Genomic DNA, 14,839 nt, shown 5'->3' with positions numbered 1-14,839 from the left:
GCAACAACAACACAGATATATACATATAGACTAACAATTTATATATATATGTATAATTATTTAATTACGAATTTTAATTGAAACAACTTCAAAAATTCATAATAAAAAATCTATACATCCTAAAATTATGAAAAAAATACCCAGACGATCTACAATACTTGTAGAACCCAGATCAACATTCAAAATTATTATGAGAAACGATTTCTCATCAGAAAAAATTAATCCATGATATAACTTGTAAAAATCATAATTAATTCATACAAGCACATAAAATTCTGAAATTTTTATCACAGATCTATATGCATACAACCTATGCTCTGATACCATTGTTGGATTTTTAACGCAGCGGGGGCATGGCAAAACACTTTTACACATATAAAATCCAAATAAAAGCATACAGATCATGAATAAAAATTCGAGGGATCGAATCTAACCTTTAAAATTAATTCGGAGACAACGATCAGAGATCCTTAGCAGTTGCTCCTCAAGTGTGAAGCACTCCACCGGTATCCACCAAGAAAACGATGTTAAGGAGGAGGAAGGAGGTGGAGAGAATTGGGTTTTTCAAACTTTTTGGGTTTTCGGGTTTGATGTAGGTTAGAATAAAATAAGGTCTATAATAGTGTATTTATAGGCAAAATTTTCAGCTGAAATTTTCCCATAAATAATATTATTATTATCCCATTTATTATTCTCATTAATAATTAAAACACATTTAAATTATTAATCCTTTTTCTAAACACTTTAGAAATAATTCTCTCTCTTGATTTAATTTCAAAAAATTAAATCATTTAATTAATAATATTAAGAACTTTTCTTAATTAATTTATAATTAATTAAATCTCATTTAATCAATTATTAAATTTGCCAATTAATTATTTATTTCATAAATAAATAATTATTAGCCATTATTAATTAATTCCTCCACCATTAAATCATTCTCTTTTTATGGTGTGACCCTGTAGGTTCAATATTAAGCCGGTAGTAGAAATAAATAATAATAAAACTATTTTATCATTATTTATATAAATTCTCTAATTTATTAAATATGATTAATTAATTAATCATATTTATTCTACATCATGAGGGATACTTCTCAGCATATCGCGACTATCCGGATAATATGAATTCACTGCTTAGAATACCAAGAACGTATTGAGTGAATAGTTACCGTACAATTCACTCCTTCTACCCTACAATGTCCCGATTAAATACAAGGCATGGATCTCGTGTCAAGCCTATCTAATTCAATCACTTGCTTACCATTTACTATGTGTAGTTCTATGCAAATTAGAAACTCCTTTCTAATTTCATTCACTCTGGCCAGAGATTCCTGAACTAGCATAAGTGGATCAGCCTTGAACATTCGCTTCCTTCACTGGAAGGGGTAGATCCTTTATTGATCATACACTATCTTCGTGTACAAATTCCTATACCCAGAAGAGCCCTAATAATTGTCCCTGGAGACTAAGAACTAAACCAAAGCATAGTTCAGTGTACACAAGATGACTATGATGACCTCAAGTCTAAGGATACTTGTACAACTATCACTAAGCGAACAACTGCTGACACGTGAGTGAACACCATCAGTTGTTCAGCTGGGCGAGTCATGTTCAGTGAACTTATTCCATAATAAGCACATACATACTAGCTATAGTGTCACCACACAAATGTCTATGAGAGCATACATCCTTCATAATGAAGCAAGCATAGTATGTACCGATCTTTGTGGATTATTAATTACCAGTTAGTAATCCTATGACCAAGAACTATTTAAGTTTAGAGTTATCATCTTTTTAGGTCTCACTATTATGATCTCATCATAATCCATAAAAAACTTTACTCTAAACTATGGTATATCTTATTTAAACACTTAAATAGATAAAGCCCGTAATAAAAACAAAACAAGTCTTTATTAATATCAATGAAATCAAAACAGATTACATAAAAGTTATTCCTAAATCCTAATACATGATTGGACTTAGGACATATTCCTTTCATAATTGACATATATGAATAAAAGAATTACAAGTATGTGTATATGAAAAATTTGAAAGAAAACTTACTTGGACATGAATGCTTTTAAAATTGAAGATAAAGAAATTAAAGGAGATAGGAAAAAATGGTGAAAGAAGAAAAAGGAGGCCACTAGAAAGAAAGGATACTGACAGTAGGGTTTCTAAATGTGTTACCCAAATATAACAGGAAACGGTTGAAAATGAATAGCGGGTATATTCAACCAGATACGGTTGAAAACGAATAGCGTGTATATCCAACCAGATATGGTTGAATTTAAAATCCGCTGAATTTATTCATTTTGGTGGGAACTTTCCCGCGAACAAAAAAATTGTTTATACTAAATTCAACTGGAAATCGTTGAATAAGATTTCCGTTGATTTTATCTGTTTGAATTTATTTTTGGTGGGAACTCACCCGCTCACCCAAAAATTGGTTATTTTAAATTCAACCGGTTTTGGTTGACAATAAAGCAGTTGAATTTATTCGGTTGGATCTAACTTTTGGCGGGAAATTTCCCGTGCAGGGAAAAATTGGGAACACTAAATTCAACGGGTTTTTGTTGAATTTAAAACTGGCTGAATTTAATCGGTTGAATTTAGTGACGGTTGAATTTGTTCGGTTGAATTTGAGTGCAGGTTAAAGCTCTAAAAACGTTGATTTCAAATTCAACCATATACGGTTGAGTTTAGGTTCGGTTGAATTTAACCCCATATTCTAGTAGTGATACAAATATGACATCGATCTCTGCTTATATGGAAAGTTGTTTAGTAAGATTTATTTTAGAATTTTTCTAGTTTACGTCGTGACAACTATTTCTCTGTGTGCGGGTTAATTTTAATTGGATGAGATATTCTAAATAATGATAAAGGTAAATTATAATATATCAACTAAGTTGATGCACATATAAGAAAGAGAAAAATGTTCATGTAATTATTTCATGAAATTTTCCTGAAATGCTGATATATTTTACTATGAAATAATAATATTATTTTTTTAAATGTATATAAAATTATGTAATTATTACAATACTTTTGTGTATTAATATAAATTTTTTTATCACTAAAAATTTATAATAGGTAACATCAGAAACATCAATCGTCGTTTATAACATACTCCCTTCGTTCCTAAAAACGTTTCCTATTTGTGTGGGACACGTTTGTCGATGTACACTTTTGATTGTTAATATCTTTAATTTTGTATTAGTATTAAATATAAAAATTTCATTATATTAAAGTACTTATAAATACGAATTTAATAAGATGATTCATGACTATATATAATTTTATAAATTAAACATAAATTAATAGTAAATTACTTATCATTAATAGTGTTAAAAGTTAAAATAGGAAATATATAATGAGACGGAGGAGTAGCTGGCAAGGGAAGAAAGTAACAAGGACAGTCTGATTCCCAAGGTTAGGTCTAATTGGTTACAAAAGAAAGATGTCACCTTTTGAACGTGGATTCCATCAATACGAACGACGGCTATAAAACAAAAACTATTATCTAGGTTTCATCACCACGTTCTCTCCATTCTCTCCTTTTCTTTTCCTTTGTTACGCCCAGACTCCTTCGGGTGCTTGAACAGGCTTCGGCTGCCTTGAATGTGGCTTAGGCTGATACCTGAAAGTGAAGAGACTGCGAGGGTTTGTACCCCCGATTCACCTCCGGTGTGAGAATAAAAATCTGGTTGTAAGGGTGTGGTAAACAATACAAGAAAAGCAGAGTGTATGCGAGAATGTGTGTGTTTTATCTTACTTCACAAGGGTTTTTATACCCAATTCTGCCTTGAATGCTCATTCATTACTCATCATTAAGGAGGGAGTGAAAAGGGGGCATTATGTCCCTTGTCCTTTCCAACGGTCTGCAAGAAGAGTGGGCCTTGGCCTGGGACTTCCGTGGGCCTTCGTTCGATGGGCCTTGGGTCTATAACCAACATGTCCCTGTCCTTCGGCTGGGCCTTCGGGTCGGCCGATGGACACCGATCTCGGCCCATATTGGAGTGAAGAAACCCTAGGGCGACTGCTTCAGTTCCTCCTCGGTCTTCGGTCGTACACGTGGAAAGCTTGTGGGAACTTGTAGTGCATTAACGCGACAGCTGTTGGCACGTCGTTCCATGGCTCAATCTCAGCCGTTGAATCTCAATCGTTTTAATTTGAGACGTCTATTTTAAAAATCCCCAAACGTCGCCTTTCCAAATTCATTTTGGGCGCCTATATAAAGCTCATTTGTGCCTTTCCTTTCACCATTTCCATTTTCTCTACACAGCAACAAACTCCGGTGAGCTTTCCAATTACGGGTAACATCAACTCCGTTTTTCCAGATCACCCAATTATAGTCCAGGAACATCTTCAAATTAGTAAGTTTCTTTTTGCTTTTGAGCATTACTTTATTTGCATGCAGGTATTTGGAGTTTACTAGGCTTTGCATGCGGCCCCTATGGCACTGGGTTTAGGGGTGTAACTGGGTTTGGAATGTATTTTGTTGTATGCTCTGGGGTTTTCCAGTTGCTGGGTATTTCTGGGTAGGTAATAGAAATTTGTCTAGGTTTTACCAATTTGAGGGGCCCCATGGGTTTAAAGATGGCATGCGAGGTGTTTTCTGGCCAAGAACGTCCTTCGAGGTTTCTTGGTTTTAGAACATCTTTTGGGAGCCGACCCAGGGCATAAACTTGTGGCCCGGAGTTTGAGTTACTTGCGAAGGATTCTTTGTGGGCAAGAACATCCTTCGGGTTGGCTTGTCCCAAGAACAACCTTCGGAAGCCACCTCCGGGCTTTTTATCTGTTCGGTCGGTCCTGGGATATGTACTCGGTTTTTTATCTTTTCTCTTTTGTCTGCTAATTCGAGTACATGGACTAGTGTCCCTCTGTTTCCGAATAGAGGGACATGGACTGAGCGAACCGCCTTCCAGATTTTTGGGACCCCTTATCCAACAGCTTGGCGGGAACGTCTTCTATTCGTCCCGAATGAACGGGGCGGGCCCTCTTCGGTTTAGCCGCAGTTGAAGCCCCTCATGTCTCCTCCGGCGAAGACGAAGAGCTCTCAGATGAAGAACCTCAGGCCTAAGTTTTCAGCACTGAGGTGCTTGACATAACGGAAGATGATCTTGTTGCGAAGTTTCTCGTTGGTGTTTCCATGGTCGTACCCAACTCTTGCAGCGGCTTTCTTCGTGCATCTTCTTGACTTGTAATTTTATTTTTTGTAATCGATACTCCTTCCTTCGAGCTTTTGTAATTTAACTAGCCTTCGGGCTTTTATATTTTAATGCATCTTTCATCTTTCGTCAGCATTGTTTCTTTTATTTGTCAACGATTTTAGTAATTGTATCTTCGGCTTCATTTGCCTTAACAATTTTAATAAAACGAATCGCATCTTCGGCCTTATCAGTTTGCCTTAACGATTTTAATAAAATAAATTATATCTTCGACTTCATTTGCCTTAACAATTTTAATAAAATGAATCGCATCTTCGGCTTTTGCCTTAGAAATTTTAACAATTTTAATAAAATGAATCGCATCTTCGGCTTTTGCCTTAGCAATTTTAACAATACGGCTTTTGCCTTAACGATTTTAATAAAATAAATCGTATCTTCGGCTATTGCCTTAGCAATTTTAACAATGCCTTACTACACCCTATGGCCCCAAGGGTTAAAGGCCGAAGGTGACTTCGGGCTGATAATTCTTCTACTGCTCTTGGGTGGAGGAACAGGGATGTTGATCGTTCAGTGATTGCCCCTGGATTAGCATGTCATTGTTCGTTCGGTCAATAAGAAGTTTTGGCTGGTTTTCTTCGGTATTGCCCCTGGACCAGGCCGTCTTTATTTTGTATTCTTTTGTAGATACAATCATGATTGAGGTCGAGGGATCATGTCCCTTTCTAAGAATCCCCTGGGCAGGGTGTCCTTCGGACCTCTTTGACATCACACGAACAAAGGGATGGGCGAAGGATGCGGGCTTATCTTATGTTCGCCCCTTCAGGCCCTTCATTCGCCCTTTCCACATGCAAATTAAATAATAGTATAGTGAAGAATGTTTGAGTTTTGTGGGATTGCCCCTTATGCTACATGCTTCATTAACAAATTAGACAAGGGCGGCGCCCGAAGAGTTTATCGTCTTCGGGATCGCCCTTAGATAATACTCATGCGGCCGCGGCTTTGGTAAATAAAGAAATGTGACAGAAAATGCGTCTTTATTTATAATTGAACTGCTTACATTCTTCATATAAAATTCAAGTACAAACTTTAATTTTTAAAGAAAGTTCTTACTGATAAAACTTCTGAAGGCGACTGGTGTGCCAAGTGTTTTTTATTGCTTCTCCCGATAATGCTTCAAGCTTGTATGTTCCGGGACGAACGACCTCGATCACCTTATAGGGCCCCTCCCAGTTAGGCTGAAGCTTTCCTTGTTTGGCCGGCATAGATGCGGCCAGCTCCCGTAGGACTAGGTCTCCGACTCCGGAAGACCTCTTCGTGACGTTGGAGTCATAATGTTGTGCCGCTTGTAGCAAGTATTTCATGTTCTTTTGGTGGGCGGCTTCTCTTTCCTCCTACAATATGTCTATGTTCGCCCTTAGCCCGAAGCTATTAGTTTCTACATTGTAGGTCTCAGTTCGATATGATTCAAAGCCTACTTCGACTAGAATCAGGGCTTCGGTTCCGTAGGCCATTCTGAAGGGAGTTTCTCCCGTTGATGTCCTAGGGGTCGTTCGGTAGGCCCATAAGATCCAAGGGAGTTCTTCCGCCCATCTTCCTTTAGCTTCTCCCAGCCTCTTCTTTACTCCTTGAAAGATTACTTTATTCGCTGCTTCTACTGCTCCATTCCCTTCCGGGTGGGCGACTGAGCTAAACCTCTGTTCAATTCCGAAGTGGTGCAGGAACTTACGAAATTTATTTCCAATAAATTGGGTCCCATTGTCAGAGATGCAGATCTTCAGAATCCCGAACCGGAGAATATTCTGTTCCAAGAAGAACTTCTTTGCTACCTCTTCGATAATAGCAGAGAGAGGTCGGGCTTCGACCCACTTGGTCATGTAATCGATCGTAATTATGCAGTATTTTGCTTGCCTCGTGCTTTTTAGGAGAATGCCCACAATATTCACAGCCCACACGGCGAACAGAATGGGACTTAGCACCGAAGTCATCTCTTCTGGGGGCTGTTTTGGGACAGTGGCGAATAGTTGGCACTGTACACACCTTTTTGCATAGTTGCTGGCGTCGACCTTTAGGGTGGGCCAGAAGAATCCCTGTCGGAGAATTTTAAAGGCGAGGGACCGACCGGGCAGGTGCTCACCGCAAATTCCTTCTTGCACCGCCTTCAGAGCCTGTCGTTGTTCTTCGGTGTTTAAGCATCGCAGAAGGGGTTGACTGACTAATCGGCGATACATCCGCCTATTAATGATTGTGTAGCTCGACGCTCTGTATTTTATTTTTAGCGCCTCTCTTCGGTCTGGAGGTAGAATGCCTTTCTCCAAAAAGTTCCTGAGGGGGGTCATCCAATCGTTCCCCTGGCGAATCTCCAGACATTCTTTTTTCTCGATCGAAGGCGTCTTGGCTTCGGTGAGGTAAATAGAACCAGTTAGGTTCTGTGTCTCGGCCGAAGCTAGCCTGGAAAGGGCGTCTGCCCGAGCATTGTTCTCTCTGCCAATTTGACTCAGCTCAAAGGTTTCAAATGATAAAGAAGCATCCCTTACCTTGGCAATATAGGCTTTCGTTCGGGGATCTCTTTGCTCATATTCCCCCTTGAAGTGTTTCACAACTAGCATCGAGTCGATGAAGGCCTTTAGATGCTTCGCCTCAAGGCTTCGGGCCAGCTCCATCCCTGCGAGGAGTGCCTGGTACTCGGCTTCATTGTTCGTCAAGGGGAAGTCGAATCTAATAGTCTGGCATATCTCGAATTCTTCGGGGCTGGAGAGAATTAAGTCGGCCCCACACTTTTTTTCGGCTATCGACCCATCTACAAAAAGTTTCCACTTCCCTGGGATCTGGATTAGTAGTTCGTCGGGTGAAAGATCCTTCGTCCCCGAGAAGGTGCACTCGACCATAAAGTCGGCCAGAGCTTGAGGCTTGATCGTCGTCCTAGGGACATATTCGAGATCAAATTCCCCAAGTTCGATGGACCAGGCCACGACTCTTCCCGAGGCTTCGGGCCTTGTTAAAATCTTCTTCAGAAGTTGACTGATAACAACTTGAATCGTCCGGCCTTGGAAATAATGTCACAATTTTCGGGAGGCCATAACCAGTCCATATGCAATTTTTTTTGGCATTGGGGTACCTTGTCTCTGCATCCTTGAGGATGTGGGATACATAGAACACGGGATGTTAATTGCCTTCGTAGTTTTTCACAAGTACCGCCCCTAGAGTTCTGTCAGACATGGCTAGATACAGCTGGAGGGTTTCCTTCGGATCAGGCCTCATCAAGAGTGGTGCATGTGTAAGATATTCTTTATTTCCTCGAATGCCCTTTGACACTCGGGCCCCTACTCAAAATTCTTTGAACCTTTGAGCACGGGGAAGAAGGGGAGTGTCTTCTCAGCTGACCGGGAAATGAAGCGCCGAAGAGCGGCGAGCCGGCCTGTCAATTTCTGGATATCTCTGATGCATTTTGGAGGTTCCATATTAATAACTGCCTCGATCTTCACTGGGTTCGCCTCTATCCCCCGGGCACTGACCACGTAACCAAGAAACTTGCCACTGGAGACTCCGAAGGTACATTTGTTCGGATTAATCCTCATGTTTTTCCTCTGGAGCATTTCAAAGCATTCTTTTAAGTCTTCGGCATGATATTGGAACAGTGATTTTACAATCATGTCATCCACATATGCCTCCATGTTCCTTCCGATATGCTCTTTAAAGACCTTGTTTACCATTCGTTGGAATGTGGCTTCAGCGTTTTTCAGTCCGAAGGGCATTTTAATGTAAGCATAAGTCCCCTTCGGAGTTATGAACGATGTCTTGGGTACATCCTCGTCATTCATAGCAATTTGATGATAACCAAAAAAAGCATCCAAAAAACTAAGTACCTCATATCCTGTCGTGGCGTCTATCAGTTGGTCGATGCTGGGCAAGGGGTAGTGATCCTTCGGACATGCTTTATTAAGATCCGTATAATCCACGCACATCCTCCACTTCCCATTTGACTTCTTGACGACCACCACATTGGCTAGCCAGTCGGGATATTCAATTTCTTCGATAAATTTAGCTTTCAACAATTTTTCTACTTCGGCCTCTATGACCTTTTGTCGTTCGACGGAAAATGTCCTCTTCTTCTGCTTCACCGGTTTGGCCTCGGGCTGCACATTCAAGCAGTGCTTTGCCGTCTTAGGATCCAAGTCGGGCATGTCTTCCGGCCCCCAGGCGAACACATCATGATATTGCCGAATGACAACTATTACCTTTGTCTTCAGATCTGCCCCCATATTTTTTCCAATCCGAACCATCTTTCCCGAGTGGCCCGCGTACAATTTCACTTCTTCGGTTTCCACTGCGGGTTCGGCAATCGGGCTCGATAGGTCGGCCCCAAATTTCTCCAACTCAATATTCAATGTTTCTCGGCTTCCGCTGGGCTCGGACTCCGCCCGTTTCCTCTTTCTGGTTCCATCCGGCCCTTCGTATTCCTGATCCTTCTCAAGATCTTCCAGCATTATGATTCGGGTGGTTTTCTGATCGCATCTCATTTTTCTTACCCCTTTCTCAGTTGGGAACTTGAGCTTAAGATGGGGTATAGACTCCACCGCTTCAAAGGTCGACAAGAATGGCCTGCCAAATATTGCATTGTACGGGCTTTCGATCCGAACTACGTAGAACTTCACTGGCTTCTCGACAGTATATGACAATTTGCCTAGGAGGACTGGTAGAGTAATTGTTCCTTCAAACTGAATGGGATGTTCTCCAATGGCGTAAAGGGGAGCCTCATTGCAGGGCTCTAACTATTCTCCGGCCAAGTTCATCTTGCAGTAGGTTTTGTGGAACAGTATGTTGGCCGAGCTGCCTGTATCCACCATTACCTTCCATATCTTATTTTGCTCTATAATAGGATTGATGATGAGAGGGTCCTCGTATGGGCGAATGACATCCTCATAGTCTTCTGTGCTGAAGGTCATGGGCATATGGGGCTTTGCCTGTCCGAACTGATATAGATTGCACACTTGTTGGGCATATTTCTTCTTTGTTGTCTTACTATCCTTATCCAGAATGCTGCCCCCATATATAATTTTTACTTCTCCCCTTATCCTGTCCCTTCGCTCTGGCTCCTCGGCCTCTATTTCCTCCTCCTGGTTCTCCTTCGACCCTAGCCTATCTCTTAGATCTCGGACGAACTAATTAAGCTCGCCGTCTTTGATCATACGCTCGATGAGCTTTTTGAGGTGATAGCACTCATCGGTGTTATGCCCCTTATCCCTGTGATAGTCGCAGTATTTATCAGGGTTCTTCTTGTGGTTTGGGACCTTCATTTTGGCCGGACGGACGAATCCGGGTTCGCCCTTAATCTCATGGAGAATCTTGGAGATCGGTGCATTCAAAGGGGTGAATACGGCCGAATCTATATCTCGTCGCCGTTCGGCCCCGCGATCCGTTTCTCTTCTTCCTTCTTTCCTACTATCCCTTCGGTCAACGCCTGATCTTGAGTCTTCATATCTGTCGGCTCGCTTTGATCGGTCATCCCTTCTCGAATCCTTATACCCCCCAATACTTTCCATCTTTCGGCGAATATTCTCGCCTCTTACATATATCATTCAGGGATTTCGGGGGAAAATCGTAAAGAGATGAGCGAAGCTTTTTACCTTTATAGGGGTCCAGCCCCGCCGTTAAGAAGCCCATCGCCTTGATTTTGTCCAGATTAGTGACCATCCCAGCTTCTTCCTTAAACCGAGCGAGATAATCCCCCTGCTCTTCGTTCGCCCTTTCTCTGCAGTGGACCAGGGCTTCAGTATCCTTCTCCTTTCTGTACAGGTGTGAGTAGTACTTCAAAAACTTCATCTTCAACTGCTCGTAGGATCCAATGGACCTGGGCTTGAGGGACTTGTACCACATCGAAGCCGATCCCTTGAGATAGGTCTTGAATATTTTACACAACATAATATCATTGTGACCCATCCCAACCATCAGGAGTTCGTATTTTTCGTAGTGGTCCTCGGGGTCTCCTTTTCTATTGAACTCGCTCATCTTAGGGAATTGCCTCTCTTCGCCCGAGGGGGTCGATACTGCTCAATTTCTTGTGTCACGACCGGTTCTCGATCGGGCCTTCTATCACCGAACAGGACCTTTTCTAGGCGATTGAACCTGAGGCTGAATCCATCGGGTTCCTCATCTGAATCAGAAGAATGCTTGGTCCTTTTCCTTCGGGGATGCGAATCAGAGTCTGACTCATCTTCTTCGTCATGCACCCGACATTCTCTTTTATCCTTATTCGTTCTGCCGTGCTTATCGGCCCGCATTGCTTCGCGCAAGGCTTGTTCTTGCAGTTCAATCTCCTCCCTTTGGAGCTGCAGGGCCTTTAGCCGGAGCGCATCAGCCTCTCTTTTCTTCGCTCGCGCTTCCGCTTCTTTGTCAACTTGATCATTTTTGGCCTTACCCTTCTCCGCGGCCTTTTCTGCCCGGATCTTTAGGAGTAAGGCCTCTTCTTCAGGAGTCAATGTGATGACCCCGTCCTCGTCCATTAGGGTGGATGGTTGTCCTTTGTCGGAAAAACCAGGCGGCGGTGAATGTTCGTGAATTGTTTCTGTCATGTTCTCGTTCTCAGCTTGTAACTCTCGTATTTCCCACAGACAGCGCCAAATGTTACGCCCGGACTCCTTCGGGTGCTTGAACAAGCTTCGGCTGCCTTGAAGGTGGCTTCGGCTGATACCTGAAAGTGAAGAGAATGCGAGGGTTTGTACCCCCGATTCACCTCCGGTGTGAGAATAAGAATCTGGTTGTACGGGTGTGGTAAACAATACAAGAAAAGCAGAGTGTATGCGAGAATGTGTGTGTTTTGTCTTGCTTCACAAGGGTTTTTATACCCAATTCTGCCTTGAATGCTCATCCGTTACTCTTCATTAAGAAGGGAGTGAAAAGGGGGCGCTATGTCCCTTGTCCTTTCCAACGGTCTAGAAGAAGAGTGGGCCTTGGCCTGGGACTTCCGTGGGCCTTCGTCTCGCGGGTCTGAAGAACATTCGGCCCAGTAGCTTAATTACACATTGGGCCTTCGTTCGATGGGTCTTGGGCATATATCCAACATCCTTCATTGTAGATATTTTTTTTATATACACCGTCGGGTTGAAAAATAATAGAAGCGGAAGAGAGGAAGATAAATACATGTCTTTTTGAAGATAATGTAAAAGAAGTGCAAAAAGTTACACTTTGTTCGGTTTACCATACAGTGTGCTTTATTCGCATTTGGGTCGGTAGCCATCCATTCTTTTCTTAAAGAAGATTTAGATTCTCATCAACTTTGAGAATCATATCATATACATACATATGATACGCCCCGGCTTATTACTTATGATTTATGAATATTGTCGACCACAAACCTCCCATATTATATGATCACATTCTATGTACTTTTAATTCGTTTACCACCCACTTCGTTTGCTATATTTATATCATATGCAAAATTTCGAACTCTTGAATGATATAAACTTTTGATAAACGAAAAGCCATTGACGAAGTGAATTATGTGCGATCAGCTATATCGGGATTTCCCAGATTGAACTCCACCTTCATTATTATTTTAATCGGGGCTAAACTCGGATAAAATTTTAGTGTGTGTTTAAATAAAATTTTTTTAAAATTTTCATTTTTTTCTACTTTTTCATGGCTGTTGATGTGAAATTTAATAAGAATAAAATTTTAATTTTACTATTTTTTTGAGGTCGGGGGATTTTAGGCGCCCTCTTTACTCATTCTAGTTCACTACTGATTTCAATACTAAGTTCGAGTATACTGTTATGTATTTTGAACTCATTTTATTACCTATATATATATATATATCAGCTTGTTCACTTAAACAAAATATCAAAAAAGTTATTTAATTGATTGTGAGGTGAGCTCAAATAATACTAATGTAGACCTTGGGCTCATAACATCACATATATTTAGTCGAATTTAATATATGCATAATTGGGAAATTCTAAATTCCTACTATTTTTTAATCATAAAACAGTATCCGGATCCCATCAGATTATAATTTTGCTTCGTTACCATTTAGGAATGACATGTCTGATTATAACTCTATAAAGATTAAAAAAATACGTACAATGCGAATATGTAAAGGGTCCAAGGACAATCTCATATACTGTGTACATTAGAGTTTTTATGTGAATGCAGTAACCCCTCATTTTTACGTACTGCAGAGCAGAGTATGTTACAACGATCACATGTGTGTTCATTGCGTGCATGTGTACTGACTTTGTCACATGTACAGTACGCGCATTTGTCACATCCGCTAACATGGTGCACATGCATCCCAACTATACATGTTAACAACTCCAACTATAAATCTCTACTCATACTCCCACTTCAACCGCGCAGGACCCCTTTTCCGAAGACCAAATTTTAAAGGGCGGTCCTTCTCTGTCGAAGCAAAGTCTCCCGTTAAACCACAACTAGAAACCTGTAGTACAATAAATAGAGCGGTGACATAAAAATAGGATTTTATTATTTAATAATATATATCAAAGTAGAAAGATTAAGTAAAACCTTAAGATTTCATTATTTTTCATATATCACAAGATAAAGTACATGCAAGTTTTTATAGCATTTTAAGATATAGGTTACTAGAGAAATGAAAAACCAAGAATTTGTGTTAATTAATGGGATAAATGTGAAAGGACAAAGGGCATCTATAAAGCTAAAAGTCATACAATAATATCATAACACTGCCCCTTGGATGACTCGTACAACTACATGCCTCGTTAAAACCTTATTAGGAAAAATCTTATGGGAAAAATCCTAGTGAAGGAAAAAGAGTATATGTGTTGCACGTGCAATATGAGTGTATTATATCTCCCCCTCATTTTGACATGACTATGAATATCAACATAGATCTCGAAATTTGCGCATTCCAATTTTGTGCACCAATTTCTCGAACGAAGATGTAGGAAGTGATTTTGTAAACAAATCTGCTCGATTGTCACATGAACGAATCTGACAAACATCAATCTCTCCCTTTTACTGGAGTTCATGGGTAAAGAAGAATTTTGGATCAATGTGTTTCGTCTGATCTCCTTTAATGTAGCATTCACGACTCTGAATGATGCAAACTTCATTGTCTTCATACAAAGTGGTAGGAATTCTTTTGTTTACTGAAAGACCACATGAATCTCGAATATGGTGTACAAGAGTCCTCAGCCATAAACATTCTCGACTTGCTTCATAAAGGGACAATAATTCAGCATGATTTGAAGAAGTTGCTGCAAGAGTCTGCTTTGTAGAGCGCCAAGATATTGCAGTATCACAATACGTGAATATATAACATGTTTGTGACCTTCCTTTATGAGGATCAGGCTGATATCCAGCATCTGCATAACCAACTAATTCCACTTGTGAGTCTTTAGCATAAAACAAACCCATATCCATTGTTCCTCGAAAATATCTAAATATCTGTTTCACACCAATCCAATGTCTTCGAGTTGGAGCAGAACTATGTTTTGCCAATAAATTAACAAAAAATACAATATCAAGACGTGTGCAATTGGCAAGATACATTAGTGCACCAATGGCACTAAGATATGATACTTCTGGAACAAGAAGTTCTTCTCCCTTATCTCTTGGACGGAATAGATCCTTGTTCTTTTCGAGTAAACGTACAACCATAGGTGTACTCACAGGATATGTTTTATCCAT

General features: G+C 40.4%; 2 protein-coding genes across 2 annotated transcripts; both read right to left on the bottom strand.

The window, feature by feature from the left end:
* Nucleotides 1-6,564: 6,564 nt before the first annotated feature.
* LOC141665021 (uncharacterized) lies at nucleotides 6,565-8,058 on the bottom strand. Its single transcript, XM_074470976.1, has one exon. It carries the CDS (start codon nucleotides 8,056-8,058, stop codon nucleotides 6,565-6,567), a length of 1,494 nt encoding a protein of 497 aa, XP_074327077.1.
* Nucleotides 8,059-13,496: 5,438 nt separating this feature from the next.
* On the bottom strand, nucleotides 13,497-14,839 carry LOC141665020 (secreted RxLR effector protein 161-like). Its single transcript, XM_074470975.1, has 2 exons — nucleotides 14,258-14,839; nucleotides 13,497-13,607 (listed from the first exon to the last, which is right to left on the bottom strand). The coding sequence occupies exons 1-2, from the start codon at nucleotides 14,837-14,839 to the stop codon at nucleotides 13,497-13,499; spliced, it is 693 nt and encodes a 230-aa protein (XP_074327076.1).

The sequence above is a fragment of the Apium graveolens genome, chromosome 6 (assembly GCF_009905375.1).
Source record: "Apium graveolens cultivar Ventura chromosome 6, ASM990537v1, whole genome shotgun sequence".
Lineage (NCBI taxonomy): Eukaryota > Viridiplantae > Streptophyta > Magnoliopsida > Apiales > Apiaceae > Apium > Apium graveolens.
This window is presented reverse-complemented; position numbering and strand designations above follow the sequence as displayed.